Genomic DNA, 26611 nt, shown 5'->3' with positions numbered 1-26611 from the left:
GACATGCATCTGGAGGGTTTCTCCTTGGGGTTCCACTGAAAAATGGGTTTGTTCCAAGTCAGATTTTCCTGGTAAACAAATGTTAAATAAATAAATAAATAAATTTTAGAACAGCAAGTACCCACCCCCACACATTACTGCTTATAAGATCAAACCTGGTCAGCCTCAGTAAGAAGATGAGATCCCTCATAAAATCCTCCAAAGCTAGTTACAATAACAAAATCGTCACTGAGTCTAAAGACAACCACAAAGCATTCTATAGCTATGTCAAGAATCTCAATTGCAACAATCAGATCTGCTCTGAGTTACAGCACAATGGCACTAAGTATACAGAACCAATTGATATTGCCAACATCCTGGCAGATAGGTTCACTACTAACTTTACCCCCCTCTCACCGACTAAAGGGCCCATCTCTATACCAGAAGAATGGAAAGTTCCTGTAATCACAGCTGCACAGGTAAAAACCACACTCTCCAAAGCCAAGAACACAGCATCCATGGGACATGACAACATCCCAGGCTGCATTCTACACGAAATACAGAATGAACTTGTACCCCACCTAAGTACCATGTTCAATCATAGCCTCACCTCAGGCTTAGTGCCCACTGAATGGCGCACATCGACGGTTATCCTAATCCACAAAGGGGGGAGCCACCACGGACCCTGGGAACTATCACCCCTTAGCCTGTCGAGCCTGGTCTCCAAGGCGATGGAACGCATCATCATGGAACTTATAAACAAAGACACTGGTAATCTCTAAACTCTGGACCCCACCTAGTTCGGGTTTGTAAAAGGCAGATCATGTCTTCTAAACCTGATAGACCTCTTTGAAACAGTCACCAAAGCTGTAGACAAGGGTAAGGTGGTTCACACAGCCTATCTAGATCTCGCTAAGGCTTTTGACACCATCCCCCACTCTGGAATTATAGCTAAACTCACTAAATTAGGTATAAATCCTTATGTCACAAGATGGGTTGCCAACTGGCTCACTGACAGAACCCACACTGTGAAAGTAGCAGACTCCAAATCTGACTTCAGACCAGTGACAAGTGGAGTACTACAGGGTTCAGTCCTGGGTCCTCTCCTGTTTGGTTTCTACTTCTCTGAAGTACAGGCTAACCCAGAATGTCTTTGGCTAATGAAATTCGCAGATGACTGCAAACTAGGAGCCATAATTGAAACTCCTAATGATATGGACATCCTACAAAAGGGCCTCACTGAGACATATGCCTGGTGTCAAAGCCATGGCCTCAAGCTCAATGCCAAAAAGTGCATTGTCATCCCCTTTGGTAAAAACTCTGTACCCATGAACTACCACATAGGTGGTAGTCTACTTAATACCAAAAGTATGATAAGAGACCTTGGGACACAGGTGGATATTAGTCTCTACTTTGCTAATCAGATCGCCACAGTAGTCAGGAAATCCTTCTATGTGGCACACATCATCACAAAAGGTTTCTCATCCAGGAAAAACCCATTATAGAGTACAATGCCCCTTTTGGCATGTACCTCACAAGGCATCTACAACAACTGGAAAGGATGCAGAAATACCTCACAAAGAGGATTAGCAGCCTCAAGCAGATGCCCTACGCAGACTGTCTCAAAAAAACACCAGCTTTACTCCGTTGCATATCGCCTACTCAGAGGCGAGCTCTGCCTAACATACAAAGCTATGTCAAACACAGAGCTGTTGGACATGCTCCATTTAAAGAAATCCCAATCCCTCCGAGCTACACACTCTAGGGACCTAAACCTTGTCACCACAATAAACAGAACATGCTGGAAGGATAGATTCCTGTCCCAGAGACTTCCCATATTTTGGAACAAACTACCTATCTATATCAAACAAAGCTCCTCATTAGCACTCTTCAGGAAAAATCTTGATGATTGGATGGGAAATAGGAAATTCACCCCGGGATCACTTCTGTGGCTCTGCTTGACAGGGGCACAGGAAAATAATTTTCTTGGGTGGCAAAAGCCAGGGTACCTTTTTGGCTAGACTTATATAGTCCCTAGGGCCAATAGCCTAGTACCTACCTATGAACCTATAAATCCTAGTTAAGGAAATCACTACTTATCTATTTGCAGCCCACATTCCAAGATCAGGTATTAAAAAAATCATAACATATACATAAAAAGACCTTTAACTAAAATCACTTTTGGCTAACTAACGCAATAAAGTCTTCATCAGGTCTGTAACAACAACTAAAATCAAGAAAAAAAATGCATAGCTATCTAACCATAAACATAATCAAACTAAAATTCTGTAAATATAAAAATACATCTGTCTAATAATATCTAGTAAATATCCATCCATGTGTATTACTGTGCATAAAAACTAAGTTATTAACAGCTGAGAAAAAAATGTCAATGGTTTGCAAAAAAATTAAAAAAAACTGTCATGACAATTTTTATTTTTACAGCCCCAAAACTAGTAGAAAAAACACACAAAAAATACAGAAACAGTGGATGAATTAAACCAGTAATGTATGAAAGTGTGCAAGTGTGTGCATGTGCATCTACCAGTATGGTAAATGGGGGAATATATCAATACTACATGGTAACACTGGCATGAAAAGATGTGTGTTTTGAATTTACCATTTAAATCTCTGGTGAGATGCAATAAATCTAATCAAATCAGAATTGAGGTTAAAGTAACTAAACATATATATATATATATATATATATATATATATATATATATTTATTTATACACATTCTACACATCATTTTTATTATTATTTAGTATATTTAGTACATAAAAATATTCCTCAAAGTAATTCCCTAAAAAAACTTTACAGATTGTGTGGCAGCTTATGTAAATTCAACACACTCTAATAGAGCAATAATAGTTAAGTCCTGGTTTTCTGAATGCATTTAATTTCAACACATCACTGATGTTCCCTTCAAGCTCATCCATCTCCACACAGTCCAGAATGATAAATGTAAAACCAGATGTCTGATGTTCTAATAAGTGTCTGGATAAGGCGTTCCTCTTGCATTTATGTCTGATTTCAGAAAGATGACCTGAACTCCTCCTTTTGAGTTTATTCATAGCCTTACCCACATAAAATACAGGGCAGTCATTACACATGACTCTATATGCAACTTTTTCAGTATTACAGTTACCACCTGCTGAAGATTTCATCACCTTTTTAAGATGGGGCACTCAAATGAGTTGCACTCCATTAAGCATTCACAGAAAGTGCAGTTAGGTGGCCCACACTAATACACACGGATGGATATTTATTAGATATTAGACAGGTGTACCTTTATATTTATAGTGTTTTAGTTTGATTATGTTTATAATTAGATAGCTATGTATTTTTTCTTGATTTTAGTTCTTGTCTGATGAAGGCTTTATTGCATTTCTTATCCAAAAGTGATTTTAGTTTAAAGTCTGTTTAAGTATATCTTTTTATGTATATGTTACGCTCTTCTTAATACCTGATCTTGGAATGTGGGTTGCAAATAGATAGGTGGTGTTTTCCTTAACTAGGATTTAATTTGATCTAATCAGTAGAAGTGTGTGGCGGTGGGTACCTGCTATCTAAAATGCACTTTTACAGCCTGGTTTATATTGTTTGCCATGAATAGGCTGGTTTAAAATTAAACGATATGTACATTTTCAACACCAACTTCTAAGTATATAAAAGCTGATATGTTTAACATTGTTAAAATATTTCTCATTTTTTGTTACTGAGGATCACTTGTCTGTGACAAATAAAGGCTTGTTGCTTTGAAACACTACCTGGATTTCATGACTTTTGGAAATTATTGTGACTGAGCTCATCAATTAAGCTTTAAAACCACTAGTTTCTGTTTTTTGCAGATCAATAAATGAGGACATAACAGCAAAAGCCAAAATAGCCCCAACTATACAAATGGTCAAGGAAAACAGATGACAGTGGTTGAGTCACAAGTGGGAAAGCAGAAGATGAAGAAGGTTTGGGAAAGCAAGAGATCAGCATGGCATGTCGCAGAACTGTTCATTTAGTATGATGGCATGCAATTTAGCAGCCATTTTCTTTTCTCTCTCCTGATCCCTTCAGACCACACACAGTCTCAGGCCATTCCCTGCTGCTCTTATGTTCATCAATTCCCAAATTCACCTCTTGCTCTTTCTGGGTACCTCGGATGAGACCTTTCACTGGGTGATCCCCCCGAGAACTCACAAAGTTAACCACAAGAGTACTCCTTTCTAGACCTGGAGAGAGATCCAATGGGAAGCAGGTAGCTTTCTGCCTGGAATCATAATTGCAGCAGCTAGTCAATTAACCTTGTTGTGGAGGTAGTTACAAATTTGAGATTTCCTGTGAGGCTCCTGGTCTCTACCACAGGTCGCCCAAGCATTGGGTTCTTTCTTCACCTTTACCCAAGGATAAGAATAGGACAGATGAATATTATACCCTTCATCCTAGCTCCTGGCCAGCCCTACTAGCAGCCCAAGTCTGTTCCTGAACTTGACTTGCCAATGGTGTAGACAGAAGACCTGCCTCTGTGTCATCAGGCTGGGAATTTAGTAGCCATTTTACTCACAAAATATCCAAAAAAACTGTACCAGTGTAAGGTACTTTTTATTTATTAACACTAGGCATTATTTTAAGCATTCATATTCTTCTTAAGGTCCTTGTAAACAAATGAGATACACAAAAAAAAAACTCAACTATGATAAGGGGAACAGAGGATAAGATGTTACAGTACTCATTGTGCAAGAAAAGTCACACTTCTTATTTAATGAACACTGGAATTACTATATTGCAGCACCATAGAAATATTTGTAAAAGATTATTTTTTAAAATTGCTAAAATGCGCATCAATATTTGCTATTTTAAAAAAAGTATGTGTGTGTGGTCTGCTTTAAATCAGGCTTGCATATGCCTTTCTGAATACTCAGAAGACCCTTTAGGGAAATGTATTAAACATCGTCGCTGAAGAGGCTGGGGCTATATGCAACAGACAGACCATCAATGCAGAGATCAAAGGAGGAGGTGGTACTGAAGCTGGAACCTGCAGGATGGGACACAAGCTCCAAATCTGCTGGTACTGAAACAAGGGTGGGGGAAGGAGCCTGTCTACCTTGAAAGAGAAGTAGAAGAGAGGCAACTCATTTCTAAATGAGTATTTACCAAAACCCTAAACACCTTCTTCAAGTCCAGGTTAATAGACTGCAAAGAGAAAATGGAAGGAACACATGAAAATGGTTGAAGTAGGCATGAAAGGAAGAATTTAGTTAACTCCTGTTCACTAACCAAGTAAACACTACTCACGCTCTTCATCAGAGAAATCTCTGGCACTACTGTATCTTCAATCTGTAAAACCACAGAAGTGGAAGATTAATCTGACAAATTATAAATATACTCAGTCCTTGGAATCTTAGGAGGAACCAGAGTTTTACTGGCAAATTTTCTAGAGGAAATATGCTTCCCATATCTATACTTCTGTTTCCTAGGTTTCGGATTTCTAGAATCAAAATTTACATCCTTTGCCTCACCACTAATACAATGCCAAATATTTGGAAACCATCTTTTGTCAAATACCAAAACAACAAGTCCTCTTCTTGCAGTCACAACTGCCCCATCTCTATCTTACCCACCCTTGGCAAAATTCTTGAAAAAAATCACATACCTGGAGCAGGTAGTTCAGGCCTAAAGCAGATGCCATATACTGACCATCTAAAAAAACTCCAGTTATACTCTGTGGCATATCGTCTACTCAGAGGCGATCTCTGCTTAACATACAAGGCCATGTCAAACCCTGAGTTGTTGGACATACTCCACTTAAAGAAATCCCAATCCCTCAGAGCCACACACTCCAGGGATCTAAATCTTATCATCACAATGAACAAAACATGCTGGAGGGATAGGTTCCTGACCCAGAGACTCCCCATACTCTGGAATAGACTGCCCATACATGTCAAGCAGAGCACCTCATTGGCCCTCTTCAAAAGGAACCTTGATGATTGGATGGGAGATAGGAAATTCACCCTGGGAATCATGTCAGTCGCCCTGCTAGACAGGGGCCCAGAGAAATAGGAAATTCACCCCGGGGATCATGTCAGTCGCCCTGCTAGACAGGGGCCCAGAGAAGTAAATCTTGTGGGAAAAAAATTCCAGGGAATTGTTATGGCTAGGCTTGCATAGGCCTTAGGGCCGATAGCCTAGTACCAGCCTATGAACCTATGTAAACCACTTAACCACTTGCCTATAAAAATATCACATACTCTCCATTAAATAGCATAAATTCTGAGCTGGTGGGAGCACACTGACTGCTCTATGGACCCTGACTGATAACATCTTGGCGAATATCGATAAAGGAAATCTTACTGGAGCTCTGTTCACTGACTAAACCCATGCCTTTGATATGATCAACCATCAAATTCTACTTTTCTGTCTGCAAGATACTGGCCTCAGCTTTGATGCCACTGCATGGTTCAAAGATTTTCTATCTAATCATTCAGTCCAAGTAAAGAAAGGACCTTGTCTTTCTAACTGTTCACCCATTCACTCTGGAGTCCCACAGGGCTCCATTCTAGTACTTCTTCTAGTCTCAGTCTTCGTTATCAAACTTCCACTAGTCCTGCCCCATTTACCACTACTACTTTATACTGATGATATGGTCATCCATAACTCTGATCCCTCACATCATACAACTGAAACAATTTGAAAAGAACAGCACTTCTACTCAATGCCAAAAAACAAAGTCCATGTTATTTGACACCCATAAAAGATTATCCAAGTCCCCCAATTCTATAATATCCATGACTGTGATAAAAATCCCAATGAAACCAGCACTTCCTTTAGATATTTAGGGATCCAGCTAGACCAATCACTAAACTTCCATAAGCACAGAGAAATGTTGACAGCCAAGGTCAGCAGTCTGCTCTTTTGGGCCAACAAAATATCTTAGTTCCTCTCACATCCAGCAAGGACAGCTATAAAAAAGGCAACTTCCTTGCCAAACTTTAGTATGGTCTCCCCTTGCAGACATCCACATCTGTCAAAAACACTGCCACTCTTTGGACTCTCTCCAACAAAATATATTAATTTACGGCTAACTCACCATGGAATGAACATGACTGCCTTACTCTTCCAAAGGATAATTAGTGTCTAGTACATGCCAGATCAAATGTTTTCCTTCTTGGTTCCTTGCTCTTCAAAATACTCAAACTTGACCTCCTCCCCTTCTTCCAAACCTTTTAGTACCACTCAAACCTATAACCTAAAGAGCCACGCCAGTTCCAGTCTATCCCAACAAACTCCTTCTCTCAAACTGCACTCTATTAGCTATTGCTTCTCTGTACAGCCTCCAAACTATGGCAGTCACTTCCTCCTGATTTTAACTGATCACACAAAGCACTCCCCGTTCAAGTCACAGTTCAAACAATACTTACTAAAACAGTTTGAATGTTACTGTCCATTAAAAGGACATGTCACATGAACTGATATCTCCAACTGTGTAGTACCTTGACCTCCCATATGCTTGATCCACCTGATTAACTCATACATTCTAAACTGTGGTTTAGCTTACACCACCATTACTGCTCTAAACTTATTACATAATCAAATTCTCTCATGGGTCTCTGTTAGCTTTCCTAGCCTAGAAACTACTACCCATATCTCCAGCTCTGTTACATCTTCTACTTTAAATCTATTTTCCCTTTGTTCAAATTATATAACTGTACATATACTTAATTTGTTAGATCTTCTATGTATATATTGCTTGTACAATTGTCTGTGCTTACTCATAAATGCAAACCATTACTTGTATACTGTACATTGTTTTGTTACATTATGCTTTAACTCGGGCTGAGCTTGTAACTGATTTAATCAGTGTTCTACCACAGTAAACAAATTTAAATAAATGAATAACTCAATAAATAAGTAAATGATGAATAAGCCTTTCAGAATAAGTTTATTCTTCATATCTTGAAGTATCCTAGATCCAAATTTAGCATAAATGTCGCAGTTAGCACCTAACTGCTCAACCACTAAACAGACCACATAAAAATTGCACTCATACTGAGAGTGGTGTTTTGTGCCCGCATCTGTAACACTCCTTAAAGCCTGAATGATTATCTACTTTGTCTGACTTGCCCAAGATTAGGCTGCCACACAAATAACCTAAGTCCTGAAAACAAATGCAAATACAGATACATGCATCCACAACACTTGGAACATTAATCACATTATAATAAATTGTCAGTGAGAGGCGAAGCAGCAATACTTGCAAAATGATTGCTAAGTTCTAAAATACACTAAAAGAAAAAAGTGGTCCAAAGTGGAGCAGGGGAACATGAGAGGACAGGCAAATAAGCAAATCACTTCAAAAGCTTAAAGAAAAAAAGAAAACCGCTGACAAGCATCAAAAGACAGCAAAAAGCTAAACATATTTTTACATCACAAAAAGAAAAAAAATGCTGAGACTGGAAACATTTCTCAGTGCCACAATATTCATGACAAATAATCTCTGGAGAGTAAGGGAAGTGCACTGTATTATGGGAGAAGTGGGAGGAGCGAGACCGTAGAAAAGTTTTAAAGGTGCTGAGCAGGACAGTCCTATGTGGGTTGAAGTGAACTATAGGCAGCAGAAACAGTCCATCATAGCTGTGATGTAATGCAAATTTAAGATGGCAGAAAAATAATGTCTAAGGTAAACTTAAGAATGGGAACAGTGAAATGGACATATGCATCATACGGGCAAGTAACATAATGGACTAGACTACAAAGTCAAAGCCATTTTGCACCAATTTTCATGTTTCAGACAAGTGCCAACTTTGCTGTGCTCAGATCAGCACTCTACATCCTTCACATCAGATATATTACAGCAATAACCCACGCCTGGGTGTGGGTAATGCTGGATTTATCCATGGTTGGTGTGGTTTGGTCACGAGGGCGAAGCCCGAGTGGCCAACCATGGGTAAATCCAGCATTACCCACACCTAGAAGTGGGTTATTGCTATTATACAATGACATTATTTAAGAAAAAAAATAATTACTTTTCTTAAATAATGGCATTGTATAATACCTCCTTGCTGCCCTTCCGCAGCTGTCTGGTATTCTGCGGCAGTTCTGATGTACTGCGCATGCGTATGCTCATGCAGTACATCAGAGCTGTGGGCAAAAGCAACAGAGAAAGCAAGATCTCTGTTGCTTTTTACAAACTGTTTTGCTATGTTAAATGGGTTTAACATAGCGAGACAGCTTTAAAAAAATCAACGGAGAATCTCCATGGATGGATAGATATGGTTCTTGTTACCTTCTCATGTCTCATTTCAAGGAAATACCAGAACAAATGGTTAGTCCACTACTGTGTTTCACACTATTTCATATATTTCAAGTATCAATGTTTCCATCTACAGCAACTTCTGAGCTTTCCTTCCAGCCCTGAAAGGACAATGCTAGGAACAAAAAAAAAATGTTCATATCTTGGCATATAAAACACACCAAAAAACAAGGGAGATGGAGAGGAGGGGATGAGTGGATACTGCAACAGTAATCATTCAAACATCTACTGTTATGGTAAGTTTAACTTGACCCTGCCTGAAATAGATTTGTTATGTTGAGTATAACAAAAGGTTATAGCCTTAGAGAACCATTTAAAAATTGCCTGTTTTGACAAACGCTGTCCCTTCTTATCTTTACAAGAAATGAACAATTGATCCAAAGATCTGAAACATTTAGTTCTTCCAAAATAATACCTGACTTGTCTGTGGACATCCAAGGTATGGATCATACTCTCTCCGTCATTTTTAGGTTCAGGAAAGAAAATGGGGAGATGAATAGTTTGATTTAAAGTACACTTGGATTCCACTTTAAGCATAAAAGAAGGATTAGTTCTCAAAGAAACTCTGTCCCTATTAAAAATGAAACAGGGCTGACTCACCATAAGAGCCTGCAACTCATATACCCTTCTTGCACAGGTAAGAGCAATCAATAAAACTGTTTTCAATGTTAAGAACCTCAAGTCAAGTTAGCTTCTCTAACATGAAATTAGGATCCCAAGGAGGGGCCACCAGTTTTCTTGGAGGCTTCTTATGCAAAACCCCTTTCAAGAAAATTCTGACATGGGACTGCACTGAAAGCGGAGGATCCATTGACAGATATGCTGAAATGGTCAATGAATGAACCTCAGTAGAGGTATAAGAAAGGCCATAAGACAGCAACTCACAAAAGTATTGTAGAATGAGAGCTTGCCCTGAATAGGTACTGGATTTGTTGCTGGCATTACCTAGAAAACCTTTTCCATTTGCTAATATTTGACTTTCTAGTAGCAGACTTTCTTGTTTCTATAAGTACCTGACATATCCTCAGAAAACTAAAAGGAATTAAGGCCCTATCATCCAACAGTCAATTGAGGTCGACTGATGTCAGGTGTATCAAATACCTCTGTTCTTGTGTGATTGCACTGAGTCTTTGAGGAAGCCTGTGGTAATTGCCCATGGCCACTTTCAAAAGAAGGGAGAACCATAGTTGCCTGGGCCAGAAGGGAGTCACCACAATGATATTGGAAGATTCCTTCTGAATCTTCAGAAGTACCCTGGAAATTAGTGGAAAGGGTGGAAAAGCATACTGGAACATTGCTGTTCAAGGATAAGAAAAGAAAAAAACATCTGCCTTCCAGACCTTCTTGCATAGAGTCCTGGAAAATAAACTTGCCAGTCAATTGTTCAGAAAGGAATTAAGGTCCTATCATCCAACAGTCAATTGAAGTTGAGTGATGTCAGGTGCAACAAATACCTCTGTTCTTGTGTGATTACACTGAGTCTTTGAGGAAGCTTGTGGTAATTGCCACTGGCCACTTGCACAAGAAGGGAGAACCACAGTTGCCTGGGCCAGAAGGGAATCACCACAATGATATTGGGAGGTTCCTTCTGAATCTTTAGAAGTACCCTGGAAATTAGTGGAAAGGGTGGAAAAGCATAATGGAACATTGCTGTTCAAGGATAAAAACAGGCATCTACCTTCCAGACCTTCTTGCATAGAGTATTGGAAATAAACTTGCCAGTCGATTGTTCAGACAGGACGCAAATAGGTCTGTTTGAAGAACTTCCCACAAATGGATCAAACCTTGGAAGACCTTCTGATATTGTTTACATTCGTGAGGGTCTGTCCTGGTCCTGCTCAGCTTGTCTGCCACACAGTCTTGCTCTGACAGGAATGTAGGATGCCCGTAGAGTGAGATTGTGCTAGGAAACTATATTTCAAGGTAACGTGGCTAGTCTATGAAGGAAGTACGAGGTGGTCCCCCCTGCTTACTGATGTACCACATGACTATGGTATTTTCTGTACCATCTGAAGAGGTCCCAGGAACCAAAGATGGTTCAAAGAGTTAAATGCCTAGATTAGGGCAAGAATCCCCCTGATATTTATGTGTTTGCATCTTTCTTTGGTGTCCTACACCCCCCTCAATTTTCTCTCTCCTCAAACTGCTCCCCAAACAAAGTCTGAAGTATTAGTGGTCACTGACTGCTTTGGTGCAGAGAGGGAGAGGGGAAGACTTGGATTTAAGCACATCTGTTGTCTCTACTAAAAAGATTTCTCTTCTGATAAACCAAAGCACTGGGATTTAAAAAGATAAGAAGGTGCTGATGCTGGGAGCAAAGAGATTTCAGATATCACTTTATCTTTCTCATATGGAGTCCTGCCAGGGGTATCATGAGAATTACATATGTCATGAGACACAAAATCTTGAGGTACTCTGTCACAGTATAAAAAGTCTGAGTGGAAAACCTTAGAAACAATTCTAGACAAAGATCTGTTTTTTTTCCTGTGGAAGAAAAGCTCTTTGAACTGAGGTATCTAGTTGAAATTGCAGAAACACAATCCTGTGTGAAGGAGTCAAGAAAGACTTTTGAATGTTCTCTTGGAATCCCAGCTTGTGTAAGAGACCTCTCAACCAACAATGAGATTCCTGACACTTTGAAAAAATACAAAGATCAGCAAGTCGTCTAAATATGAAAAAATGTGGATAACCTGTAGACTGCAACGAGCTAAAAAAAGAAGTTATGTTCTTACCATACCGTTCCATCTGTGCTGTCAATCTTCATTCGTTCTTGACAGATGGGTCCGGTTCCAAACCCTCGGAACTGACTCGGCCATTATAGAAAGTTTGCACAGCCAAAAATCTTAGATTAGGTTCATAGATTAGTACTAAGCTAATTGCCCTTGCGAGCCATTTTAAGCTTAGCCAATTATCCCTTGTGAGACTCAAACTCTGCACCTTGTGTTTGTAAGGCAAACACCTTAGCCATTAGGGCACCCTTTCACTTGAGCTAAGGCATTACCCATACTGCCTCTCTTCCCATTACCTCAGATCGAGTTTGCCTACCATGAAGAAACTATGGATGCTCTATCTGAGCAACAACCCTATCACAACCCTAGGACTAGTTCTGAACTTACAGGAGTTTCTAGGAGGGAGCAGGAGGGTGGGATGTCAAGAATGAATGAAGATCGACAACAAGATGGAACATTATGGTATTGTCAACTTCATTCATTCTTGACAGATGGGACAGAGTCCCCAACTACTTTTAGATCCTGGGAGGCCCTAAGGAAGGATATTCCTGAGCACCACAGAGCCAAAGTATGCTCTTCGCCTGGAAACCATGTCCAATTTGTATTGAGTGATAAAGGTACGTCTTCCATAGAAGCTCTGGAATGGAAGACTGCTGAAGTGGAAACAGATCTTGTTGAATGAGCTCTACTTTTGTTGGTAGTTTGAGGTTATTTTAATTGCATATAAAGGTAATGCAGACTCTTAACCATTTTGATAAGGTGACCTTAGAAACAGGTTTTCCCAGTTTGGTACCTGAAAAGGATAGAAATAGTTGGTCTGATTTTCTAGAGGCCTTCATTCTGTCTAGGTAGAAAAGTAACATGTGCAAGCAGTACTCTCCTTTGTTCAAAAAATTTTGGGAAGAAAAACAGTAAATCTATGGTCTGGTTGATATTGGACTCTGACACCACTTTAGGAAGGAAGGAGGGATTGGTTCTGAGTGATACTCTTTCTTTTTGGAAGATGATATATGGATGCTTCACACACAAAGCCTGTAATTCTGAAATTTTCTTAGCAGATGTGATAGCTACTAAGAAGAGGGTCTTCTGAGATAAAAACTTGAGATCACAAGTGGCTGCTGGCTCAAATGGCTGCTGAACTAAGCACTGCAAGACTGAGGTCAAGTCCCAAGGTGCTACTGGATCTTAGAAAGGTGGCTTCAAATGTCCTTAAGAAAAATTTTGCAAAGACGGTGAGACATCAATGAATGATCATCAAAGCCGTTACGGAAATTCGAAATGGCAGCCAAATGAACTCTAATGGTAGAAGTTGAGGCTCCAGACTGAAATAAGGTGGCTAAGTATTCTAGGACCTTATCGACTGGAGCCAAGGAAGGATCAAAGCTGCTTGTATCCGACCAAATAGAGAATCCTTTCCATTTGTTAAGGTAAAGTTTTCTGGTGGACAGTTTATGAGAAGCCAGAAATATCTTTTGCACTGGGGAGGACAAATTGTTTCACTTGGCAATTACTGGAAGTGGAGAAACCAAGCTGTCATCTTGAGATGTTGAATGTTGGGATGCACCAAGCCCTGAGATAAAAGGTCCGGAGTTGGATCCAGAGTCCACGGGCTGTGAACCAGGTGAGGCCAGAGAAAGGGAAACCAGACTTGAGGGGGTCAATAAGATGCAATGAGAATCACTTTGCTTCTCAACCAATGAGCTTTCCGTAGAAATTGGGGAATTAGACGGATTGGTGGGAAGGCATATAGAAGTCCCAGGGGCCAATCAATCATGGAGAAGTGCATCTCTCAGGGACTCCTCATGAAGGGGGACTAGGGCAAAGTAGCTGCTGCATTTGTGGTTTATGGGAGAGGCGAACAGGTCACATCAAAGCTGACCCCATCGACGAAAGATTCTTGTTCCTACATTGGGATTGAAAGACCACTCATAAGGTAGAAGGATACACCTGCTTAGTTTGCCTGCAATAACACTGGAATTCCCTGGAATATGCATTGCTATTAGAAAGTGGTTGGAGGTGATTTCCCACTGCCAAACTCTTAGGGCTTCCCAACATAGTGGGTAGGATCTGGCTTCCCCCTGTTTACTGATGTACCAGAGTACTGACATGTTGTCTGACTGGATAGCTGTTGCACCTGAAGGAAGGGCAGACTGGAATGCTTGCAATGCTAAAAGCACTGCCCTCAGTTCTAGGACAATGATGTGCAGATTGGCCTCCTGAGGGGACCAAGCACCTTGGATGGTCTTTCCCTAAAAATGTCCCCATCCCCACCCTATCAGGGAAGCGTCTGTAGTCACTACGACCTTGGGCTGAGAGGGGGAGAAGGGAAGACACAATAAATTTTCCTCTGGCTTCATCCACTAAGATAACTCCGTCTTGCAGTGGTTTGTTATTAGGATTGGATGAAACATGGGGTGAGTTAAGAGAGACCAGGAGCTACTGAAGCAGCTTCATGTGGTACCTCGGCAGGGGGGACTAAAGTGATTGTTGAAGCCATGGATCTGAGAATTTGTAGAACCAGATGAGCAGGAACTTTGTCTTGAGAGAGAATCACTTGAAGTTACAACCCCAACTTTAACAACCTGTGATAAGGAAAGGAGGCCATGCAGGATTTTGTATTTAGTCTTGCTCCGATGAATTCCAGTTCTTGTGTGGGAAATAGTTGTGATTTTTCTTTGTTGATTGAAATACCTAAGAACTCGGCAAGGCACAAAACCAAGTCTATGGCACAAACCAGTAGATGCCTGGTGGGAGTGATTAGGAGCCTGTCATCTAGGTATGGAAACACACAGAATCCTTGTAGCCTTAAATGAGCTGATACAACTGCCATGCATTTGGTGAACACCCTGGGGGCTGTGGTGAGACCAAAGGGCAGTGTTGGAAATTGATAATGACTAGCTCCTAGCAGGAAGTGTAGATATCTTCTGGAGCATTTGTCCATCTTTATGTGGTAATACACATCCTGAAGATCTATAGAGCACATCCAATTGTCCTTCTCTAGAAAAGGTAGGATTGACTGAACTGTGACCATCCGGAATTTTTTTTTGTTGTACAAATGTGTTCAATACACTGAGATCCAAGATTGGCCTCCAGTCCCCTGTCTTTTTTTGGCACTAAAAAGAATCGTGAGTAGAATCCGGATCCTGCCTGGTCTGGTCTTGTGGGACTGCTTGGATGACTCTTTTTTGAAGCAGCTTTTGAATTTTTAATGCTGCTATATCACTCTGACTGGGTGGAACATCAGGGATTTGCCTTTGTAGTTTGGGAAACAGACTGAAAGGAATGCGGTAACCTCTGGTGATTATTGCCAGCAGCCAGAAATCAGATGTTATTTCAAGCCAGGCTTAGTGGTGCAGAGAAAATCTTCCCCCAACTGCTTCCAGAGGTAAGCAATCTGGCTGTTGCTCAGGAGTGCTGGTAGGGTTGTCCAGAAAAGGAATCTCTGTTGCCCTGGCTGCATGGAACCCCTCTGCCACAGGAAGGGTGTCTTCTAGATGAGTTTCCCCCTCTGCCCCAGGGGGAATACTCATCATGTTTGTCCCGAAAAGGCCCTTGGGTCTTTCTGAAACACATCTTTCCACTCCTCTGATTCCTAGAGTAAGGTCGTTGCAGAGTGGAAAAACACATGCCCACAGCAGAAAAGGTCTTTCTGCCCTTCTTACACCTGGCTAGTGTGTCTCTAACCTTTGGGCCAAACAATGAAGTAGAGCAAACTGGAGCATTGACAAAGGAAGACTTAAAGGGGTCCGCAAAATCACAGAAGCGCATCCAGGTGTGACACCTAATGACAACTCCTGTACCCGCAGCTCTAGACGTCCCTTTGGCTGTATGTGCAATAAACCACATAGATGAATTAAAGATAAGACTCCAGGGTGGCAAGTTGAGAGGCAACCTTATCTTGAACCTCGTCAGACACTGCTCTTGCCAGGGTATCCAGCAGCTCGGGTATCATCAGATCCCTTTGGAGTCAAGTGAAGTGCACCAAAAAATTCAAAGACTGAATAGCAAAGGTCATTGAAGCAAAGACCCACTTCCCAAATCTGTCCATCATCCAGTATTCTTAGTTGGGAGGATGGACAGTTGAACTCTCTTCAGCAAGTTCCTTTTTTGTGGCCACCGCCACCACCATGGCATCCACAGCTAGACCCTTAGACAAAAGGGGCTGATCCTCAGGGACTGAAAGAATTTTGTCAGGTCTCTGGGAAATAGGCTGTATGATGTCAAGAACCATCCATTACCACTGTATGATCAGTGCGATTAGTTCGTCAGCAGGCAAGGTCACCCAAGAAGTAGATGGCTGGGCACGAAAAGCTTGCAAGAAAACAAATTCCTCAGAAGATGGGATTGAGGGCTTCCAATCACCTCTTTGTTTTAATATTTCCAGGGTGTCTCCACAGGAGACATCTTTAGAGGGTGACCATGGGGATCATTCCCCTTCATCGTAATCTGTATCCTCAGTGACCGATTCTTCTGAAGAATCCAAGTGCTTCCCTCTTGCACGATCTCATACATGGTTGGCTCCTCAAGAGGAAGATCTGAGGAGAACTTCGAAGAGAGAGGACTCTGCACTAGGGTATCTTGCTGTTCTTGTACCCGCTGTATAAAAGTAGCAGACTGTGGCAGCTGCAAACCAGAGGGAACAAAAATACAGCACACCAACAGAGATGGTACCAACTGGGAGCCTGCTGAGGTTATAGCTCTTGCCATAATCTGGAAGGCAGGCCTGTCCAAAGTGAGATGGGAGCCCAGAACCGAGAAAGACAACCTCGGGTCACACCCTACTCTGACAAGCCACCTCCCTCTCCCCAGAGTAGGAGCCAAGAGAGGACTTGTAACTACCAAGGCACCAACAGCCATAGATGGTGCCATGGAAAAAATCAGAGCCGATCCAGGAATCTCGGAGCTGGCAGCCAAATCACAGTCCCATGTGTGCGATGGTTCCAATGGAGCCAAAGACCACAGAGTAGGTTTTGGTACTGAGGTGAAATCCACTGCCGGTACCAAAGTAGCTGGCACCAGGATCATCGAAATAGTGGGCTCCAAGACCTGCAGACAGGTTGAAGGAGGAACATATGTGGGAGCCCTGGGAGAGTAAGCCTCAGCTCTGGGAGGGAGGGAGGACCAAAATGGAACAGGAAGGCCTCGGGTTGCCAAGAGCTGATTCACTAATCTGACTACATCCAATTCCAACATACTCCAGGAAGAAAGGGTGGACATTCCCAAATGAGATTCAGGTCTTTCTATGAAGGGACTCAGCTGCTGACCCAAAAAGGAGTCTATTGAAGGGCAGTATCTAGTCCTGGGGGTATAGTTAGGATCTCCACCTTCAGCACCATAGAATGTTGTTTGGTAGGTGAAGATGGAACTGAAATATTAGAGGTGGCAACTATCGGTGCCAGTGAGGTCATTGGCGCTGAAGACAGGGTCAGCACCGAAGATGTCTACTTTCAATGGTAGATGGCACCGTAGAAGATTTTATCGGTTTCAGTGCCAAAGCAGAAGTCAGCACAATCTTTGGAACTTTTGGTTTCGGTTCCGAGGAAGGAGTTGGAACCAGAGATTTTTGAGCCTTGGATTTGTGTACCTTGGGAGAAGATCGTATCAAAATGGCTTTGCTTTTTAGAGTTAGTCTTAGGAGATTTTGAAGTCTCTGCTTCAGAGAGAGCTTCACTGAAAGGACATTTCAATAAGCCTTTAAGAATCAACTTATTACGTCTTTCTGCAAGAGTTTGAGCACTGAAACCCTTGCAGAGTTTGCATGGAGGTTGAATTTCCAGATGAGGGACACCCAAACAATAGATGCAGGAAAGGTGCCCATCCGAATTGGGCATCTTTCTGCCACAGTCTTTACATTGCTTGAACCCGGAGGTTCCTTTATGCTTTTCTGCCATTATGTCTAAACAAGTAAATGGCCCCCCACACACACACACACACACACACACACACACACACACACACACACACACACACACACACACAGTCACACACAGTCACTCAGAAGACAAAGGGAAAATAAATTAAATATAAAGTTTATATATATATATATATATATATATATATATATATATATATATATATATATATATATATATACACACATACATATATCAAAATGTGAGCAAATTCCAAAACAGTTATCTCAAACAGCAGATCCCAAATTACAGAGGCAGGACAGAGGTAAAAAAATCCAAAAGTTTGTTTAGTGTGTAAATGCTTTCGTAATCAAGTTGCTTCTTCAGATACATAGTAAAATCACAAAAAAGTACTTCTTTTATACCATAAACTAATTAATTAATCAAGCCATTTTCCCTACAAAACTTTTAAAGATACAGGCAATGGCTTAATTAATTAGTTTATGGTATAAAAGTGCTTTTTTGTGATTTTACTATGCGTCTGAAGAAGTAACGATTACAAAAGCGATTACACAATAAACGAACTTTTGGATTTTTTACCTCTGTGCCTGCCTCCGTAATTTGGGATCTGCTGTTTGAGATATATATATATATATATATATATATATATATATATATATATATATATATATATATATATATATATATATATATATATATATATATATATATGTATATATATGTATATGTATATATATATATATATATATAAATATATATATGTGTGTATATATATATATATATATATATATATATATATATATATATATATATATATATATATACACACACACACACACACACACACACACACACATACCAAAATACATAGAAACATCCAATATAAAATTGTCAAAAATATAGACAAATTTAATAAGGAAACATTCTTGTTATCCTTCAGCATAGTAATTGGGAAACATTAAAAACTGCCTTTAAAGGATACAGTAACTCAGTTCAGCAAAGCCTTCCTTTCCCTAGTAAACTTTCAAGTGCCTCAACGCAAGAAAGTAATCAAATCAAATACTTCAATATGGCTTACAACAGATATAGAAGAGCTAATGCATAACAGAGATACATCATGGAAAATTGTCATACAAAAAAAATAAACAAACAACTTGCAACAATATCAGCACTTACAAAACTTAACTTAGAATACCATCCTAAAGGCTAAATAAAACTACTGTAGTAATCTACAGGAGAATCTTTGTAAAGCTCCAAATCAATTGTAATCAATAGTCAATAAACTTATACAACCTGGTCAGAAATCACAATCCTGCCCTTTCACAGGTGACACAATCTGTAACAGAGTATACAAATTTAACTTGCACTATATAAATGTTGCAAAATCCGTTAATAATTCCAATGCACACAAAATATCATTAACCAACAATAACACTACTACCTTTTCACTTACCGCAACTCCTATCACCAAGATTAAAAAAATTTCTACAAAAAATTAAACCCACATCTCTTGCAGTTGATAACTTAACAGTAGAAAATCTGAAAATAGTTGCAAAAGCCATAGCATACCCAGTATACATAATTATAAATCACTCTCTACAACAAGGAATAGTTCCCCCCCACACACACACTCTGGAAGCACCCCGTTATTCCCTTACATAAAGATAGCAAATCACTTGCAAGAGCAAACTACAAAACTATTGTCATTCTGTCCACTGTATCTAAAACAATCGAAAATATATTCACATAACAATTGATCAACTACCTAACAGAGAACAAGTTACTTTTCACAACACAGCATGGACTGAGGACAGGCCATGGCACAAAAACAGCATTACTACATTTCGAAACTATATTCATGATAGGCGAGATCACGCCAAAAGGGTTATACCCCTATTTCTAGACCTGTCCTATGTGATACCATTTCACATTCCATGCTATTACTTGGACTCAAAGAGCTGCGCTTCACAAACAATACAATCAGTTGGTTTAAAAGTAATCTCAGCTGCCATGCTGAGGTGATGAGATGTCAGTTTCACAACAAACATTAGTTTAGCCACAAGATTCAATATCAAAACCTTTACACTTTAATATATTATTTTTATCTTCACTTGTTGATACTGGTACAATAATACTGATTAATATATCTCTGTTTATACCACTCTGAATTAATTGAATTCTGCTTTAATGTATATTTTCTGTATATATTACTGTAATCAAACAAACTAGATTCCTGCTTTTATCTATATATTCTGTATATGTTACTATATTTACTATCTGTAACACTGTTTCTGCTTCTGTACTAATTAATGTTTATATTTTTTCTGTATCTCATTGGAGCTTTTCTCCCCGGGCCTCCACTGAAAATGGGCTCTTTTAGGCCCAGTGGACTTTCCCGGTAAACAAATGCAATAAAATAAAATAAATAAAATGAATACGTCTCTCACCCAGCAAATCTAACCCATTATGCAGAAGACTCACTTCTAAGATGTGCTACCTTTTCACAGGGCTGCAAGATGAGCTGCAGCATTCCTTTGCAAAAAATGAAAACTGGCTGGAACAATCCACACTACTCCTATATTCAGATAAAATTTAACTGATGGTATCTCACGTCCAATTCAACAATGAAACTATAACAACTTAATATTATCAATCAGTAATACAAGAAATGAGTTAGTGAAAAATACAAAATTACTGGTAGGTATAATAATAATAAACAACGGATTAAAATTTGATCAGCACATCCAACATGCAATTCAAAAACCTGTCTATAAAGTGAAACCATTCCTGACAGAATGTGCACATAAAACCATTGCATAGACCTATCTACTCCCTAGTCTCGAGTATGGCTTATAAGTTTTCACTAACCTACAATCCTCTCAGCCAGCTAAAATGGAGCAGTCTTATAATACAATTGCAAAGTGTGCAAGCAGCCATATTATCTGAACACATCACTGTGAGGCACTTCACTTCCTTAAATGTCTAGAGTAGCCTTTTCTCAAATGAAGACCGCCTGCAATATCTTCTATACCCTAGACAAATGCCCTGCCACCAGCAAGTTATACACCTTCAGAGAACTACACTCACTAAACCAGCACCTAGTACTCACTCAAAAATCTAAAAATCATAATGGAGGCCCTCTATATTTTGTATATGTTGCTAAACTATGGAACTTGATCCCAGCAAATATCAAAAACATTTAATTTGATCGGCAATTTAAAATTTCTTTGAAGACCTTTTAAGTAAACAGTCCTGCACTTCTAATAATCCCATTACCAAGACCTCTTCTTATTCTAATTCTTTCCCATCTTTAATTTACACTCCCAATGAAATCATACATTAGTATAACAGTACTACATTATACTAACCCCATTATTAATTCCACATATCATACTGTCAAATTGAACTACTACTACTACTACTACATTCCAAAACTTTTACTATAGTAATCTCCTGGTTATGGAGCTGAAGTGAATCTAACAGATTGGATACAACATGAGTATGCCTTTTTGGCTGGCTGTCTGCTAATATTACTATACAAGCATGTATATATACACTGTAAAATAATGATGAATGTTCTAATGATGTGACTTTTATGTGCTGTGCTGTAAATACTGTGTTTTACAGATATGCCTGAGCTTAATTTGCTGTAACTGATAAACTATTTATAAATCCAAATAAAACTAAACTAATAGTATCTCACCTCCAAACCAAAAATCAAAGTGGAGCGACTTAACAATATTATCTATCCATATTAACAGAAATTAGTTAGTACAAACTACAAAATTACTGTGAAGTATAACAGACCACAGATTAAGATTCCATCAGCATATCCAACATGCAGTTCAAAATGAGTTCTCTGTAATAATGTATATGACATGGTGAGCACCTGTTAAGATAAAATCCTGAGTTTTATAGTATATTTTTACTGTTACCATATCCAAATGTATGTAATGAAGAGCTTTCCTCCCAAGACCTCCACTGAAAAGGTGTTTTGCCCAGTCAGTCTTTCCTGGTAAACAAAGTCAAATAAATATTTTTTTTCTGTTTTCCAATAATTACTTATTCCTTCCTACTGCTAACACCTCATATTCAGTTTTATTTATTGGTCTGTTTTATAAGGGTGGGCATTTTATAAGACATGACTAGGTTTGGTTTACTGTTTGATAAGAGCAAGTCACTGATGCTGAAGGCATACGGCACTGAAGATACACCACCCAAGTACCATGTGCTTTACTGTATACTCTGGCATACTGTTATCAGACAATATCTATCTATCTAACCTTTGTTGACTGGATTTGTCTCACTAGGCTAGTAGCATCTTTTCAGGGAAAACTTGAGACTCTATTTATATTACTACAGGAAATTTGGTTAGGACACCAGGGAGCTTCCTGTGCTCTTTTTGATAAATGCCATGGGATCTTTTACATCCTCCTGACCTACCAACAACTTAAAAGACCACAGTTCATTCTGTCTTACTTCTTATATATTGAATACTTCAAAGTACAACACAAAATGTACAACTAAAGCCCTTCCCACTGCATGTTACAAGCAGTTCAGGGGACAACCCAAAACATGGGATGTAGTTCCAAACATGCATATGTTTAACAGACACAAAGACTTGCTTATACCTTACCTTTCCGGTGGGATTATTTCTGTAGATTCCTGTCGTTTTACTCTGGGAGGTGCTGGCCTGGCACTGCTTGGACGTGGAATTTTCCTAAAGAAAATAAGTGACATTCACAGGCACTTTATTCAAAAGCTTCTTGAAAGCAGATACATATCACATATAAAGTAGTAACAATATGCACTTCAGGACAGGAGTACCAAAAATACTATAATAATGCATATTACAGTACTTCACAGAAAATGTGAATACAACTTGATATTAAAATAAAACAAATAGCCTACATTTCTCAAGGGAAATATTTTTTTCTGAAAAGAATGTAGTAAAGAAATCAATCTGAGGCAGGGCAGAAACATTAAAAACAGGAAAGTGTATCAACAGTCACCCATGTAAAAAGAATTGTAGTAGTTAATGACTGAAGACATCAGGGCATGCGCAATCATAGTCAGGTCACTGGATGGCATAATGTTCCTGATCCAGGTAATGCTTAGATGAAAGGAAGAACACTTAATACAGTTGTGCTACATCATCGGCATAAAGTAAGATCTTTGAGAAGTCACTGTAGAAATAAATCAAAATATTTCTGTTTACCAAGCCTGTTACATCTTGTATTTTGGCTCAGTTCTTTTCAATAGTGACTGTCACTACTCACATGAATAATGAGTGGATGATGTATATGTGGAAGACAGTAACATCACTTAGTAAAATGTGGACGATTTGTGTGTGGAACACAATACACTTTCCTCACTAAAAACATTATAAAAGGTAGAAATGTTAAACGTGAGATTTACATAAATGTCAGTGAAATAGGTTTAACTGTGAAAATGCCAACCAACCTATAACAAAGATAAAAAAAGAAGTGGAAATTACAAAAACTGCTTAGTTTACTCTAATTTAGTAATTCACTCACTAATATTTTAACAAGCAGACATTACTATAATAGGATTTCTCACATATGAAACTGTATTTTCTTTATACAAAATCCTTACTATATCTAACCTCTAAATATAAACTCAGTAACCATTGCCAGAGCAGAGTTGTGTTGACAGGATCTGACCAATAAGACAGAAGAGGTAAACGGACAGGAACTTATCACAGATTTACAGAAAGTATAATTCTGTGGTAAATTCAGGGGTAACTATTTGAAATGTCAGGACCACTAGAGTGACTGCTGAAATAAGGAGACTGAACAGTCAAAAAACACATACTTACATATGCTAAAATACAAGATGGCCATTTCTCAAAATATTCCCCTTTCCCCTGAGGTCTTGGAGTTAGTATATATAAGTATTTTTTGAGAGGGGACTTGCCCCATGCAAAAAAAGAAGATTAAAGGAGAAGACCGTGTTCAAGATTCACTGTTCCCCTGCATTTTTTATCTTTTTCCTGCATTTCGCACTCAGCATTTTCAGTGCCAACATTTCAACAGGGAGCCAAATTTAAGTGAAAGAATGTTTTCCATCTTGACAGCATGTGGAAGATTTCAGATGACAGTGTATTATATTACTACCATATTGTCAGTTACAGCTGAAAGTTATGTAGGGGAATTGATTCATTCTACTACTAAGACTGTGTTTACAATTGCTGCGATTTTACAATCAGTGGTCATATTTCCTAGTACTGTATAATGCCCAAAGTGTTCTAGTGGCATGAGATTATATCCGAAGGGAATATCAGCATCATGGCAATGTAATAAAAAGGGTCGTTATACCAGTGCTGGGCTGCTAAAGGGAACATATTTTGAGCAATGTTGTATTCTTTGATGGCGCTAATCTGTTTTCTGTTCCAGTGGCCTTATAAGACACCAATTACTGTGTGGCATCACCTTTATTGTCCATCTCCTGTACTACTATTGTGGACTGCTAATCAGTTCCACAGGGACATATGTACTTGGAAGGTGCTGCAAGATCCTGTGGGCTTAGGAGGTCCTGGACAGTTAGTGCAAGTAAATGAAAGCCTACTTGTCTGGGCCATGTACAACAGGGGCAGGAATGTTGCCATTAACGATCGATGGGTTCTTCAGATATATGAATGCAGCTTGAAGCAAGGACACACAACTTTTGTTTCACAGTATGACACCACCATTCTGCTGTCCATTAAGCAGCATGTGCTATCAGGCATAGCTACCATGATGATGAATGGGCTGCATACAAAGACATTTCCACACTGGTTATGAGCTGTCATCATGAGACTATTAATTACTCTAAGAATTTTGTGAATCCAGCCAATAAAGCACACATCAATGTTGTGTAAGCATTTTGGTTGCATGTCAAGAAAGCTACCAAGGCAACGAATGGCACCAGCGTTTAACTAGTGCATTCATTCCTTGATGAATATATATGGGGAAAGAGGTATGGGTTACAAATGTTTGACAGCCTATTATCTGACATTAGCATCCATCAAGAACAACAGTCAAATACAGCCCCCCCCCAATAGTTTTCCATGTGTTCCTTCTCCTCCTCCTCCATATTTTGGTGAAATGGCTGTGTTTGTTTCTCTATTGTTAGAAATGTGTGTATGTTTATTATTCACACATTTTGCAAACAATAATATTAAAAATGAATGCTGTCTTTTTTAAAATGTTTATTTTAAGTTTACTATTGAGTTATGTGCTACTGCTGTTAATATTTCATTGTTGTGAACTACATGTAATTACTAATGTTAATTCAGAAAACAATTCATTTTCTCAGCTTTAATGTTAGTGAAATAAACACAAGCCAAAAAAACAAAGTAAAACCAAGCTGGTAACTGAAAACAAAGTCCACGTCCTGCGAGCTGAGTGTTGATTACAATTTTAATTCCAATTTTAATTCCACAGTGGACTGATATTGACACAAGTAAAAAGTCATATAAAATCAAGCGCTTTCACCCAGGCTCTCCCAGGCTTTGTCAAGACAAATTAAGTGTTTGAATGAGTCTTTTTATACACAACCTTGCAAAAACATAATGAAATCAATCATTCAATCAATCAATTAAGAACATTTTTAACTATTTCATTGCAAATTCTGCCCTTTTTAAAATATTGCACACTATCTGTTAAAACATTTAATAAAAAGCATACTCTAAAAACAGAAGCTATGTCAACTGTGTTAGTGCACTTGTTCTTACTAGTAGTTGAAGCAATACAATAGACCATAGAATATACTTGTTTGTACATGTTGTGACTTCGCTTACCTATTTTAACTACAACAACCCAGCAGATTTGTGTTATATTAACATTTATTTTTCTTTTTATATTGGCACTGTTTGCCGTATAAAAACCAAAAGCTGAACAACTTTAAAGTTGTTATAAAAACTTTAAATGGGCTGGACCTCATAAAGAATATGTATGTGATGCAACTGTTATAACTTAGCCCTTCTAAGTTTAAGTATACTACTTAAAATTATGGCATCATTAAGGCCAGGGGGTCTTACGGCATCTAATTTTAACTGCCAGAGTAGTTCTTTTATTCAAGGGATATTTCCCAATCCCCTCCTCTTGGGTTGCACTTGACCTGCTCCAATACTATGAACCTAAGGTCCATATGTTCACAAACCAAGGAGTGTTTAAAAAATGCATTTGATTCTTTTTGTTTGCTGACTTCATAAAGATGCTCATAAATTCTTTTAGCCAGTGTCCTTTCGGTTTTGCCAACATAGAAACTAAGACAATGCTGGCAAAACCCCAGGTAAATCACTCCCTTTGTTTTACAATTAAAGTAACCTGGTGATCTACTGTATCTCTTCCTTGATTTCAAGTAAAAACCTTTGGTGTTGATAATGAAAGGACACTGTTTACAAGCCTTGCATTTAAATTTATGAGCATCTTAATGAAGTCAGCAAACAAAAGGAATCAAATGCATTTTTTAAACACTCCTTGGTTTGTGAACATATGGACCTTAGGTTCATAGTATTGGAGCAGGTCAAGTGCAACCCAAGAGGAGGGGATTGGGAAACATCCCTTGAATATAAAGAACTACTCTGGCAGTTAAAATTAGATGCCGTAAGACCCCCTGGCCTTAATGATGCCATAAGTTTAAGTAGTATACTTAAACTTAGAAGGGCTAAGTTACAACAGTTGCATCACATACATATTCTTTATGAGGTCCAGCCCATT

The 26611-nt window shown here is 39.0% G+C and overlaps 1 protein-coding gene across 1 annotated transcript in view; it reads right to left on the bottom strand.

Annotated features, from left to right (window-relative positions):
- Nucleotides 1–26611, bottom strand: part of TRAF3IP1 (TRAF3 interacting protein 1) — a 2107097-nt gene that overhangs the window by 668929 nt on the left and 1411557 nt on the right. The window contains exon 10 of the mRNA XM_044075051.1: nucleotides 22525–22608. Coding sequence (XP_043930986.1) covers nucleotides 22525–22608 — 84 coding nt within the window. The remainder of the gene's footprint in view (nucleotides 1–22524; nucleotides 22609–26611) is intronic.

The sequence above is a fragment of the Protopterus annectens genome, chromosome 6.part0 (assembly GCF_019279795.1).
Source record: "Protopterus annectens isolate FY-2018-M chromosome 6.part0, PAN1.0, whole genome shotgun sequence".
Lineage (NCBI taxonomy): Eukaryota > Metazoa > Chordata > Ceratodontiformes > Protopteridae > Protopterus > Protopterus annectens.
This window is presented reverse-complemented; position numbering and strand designations above follow the sequence as displayed.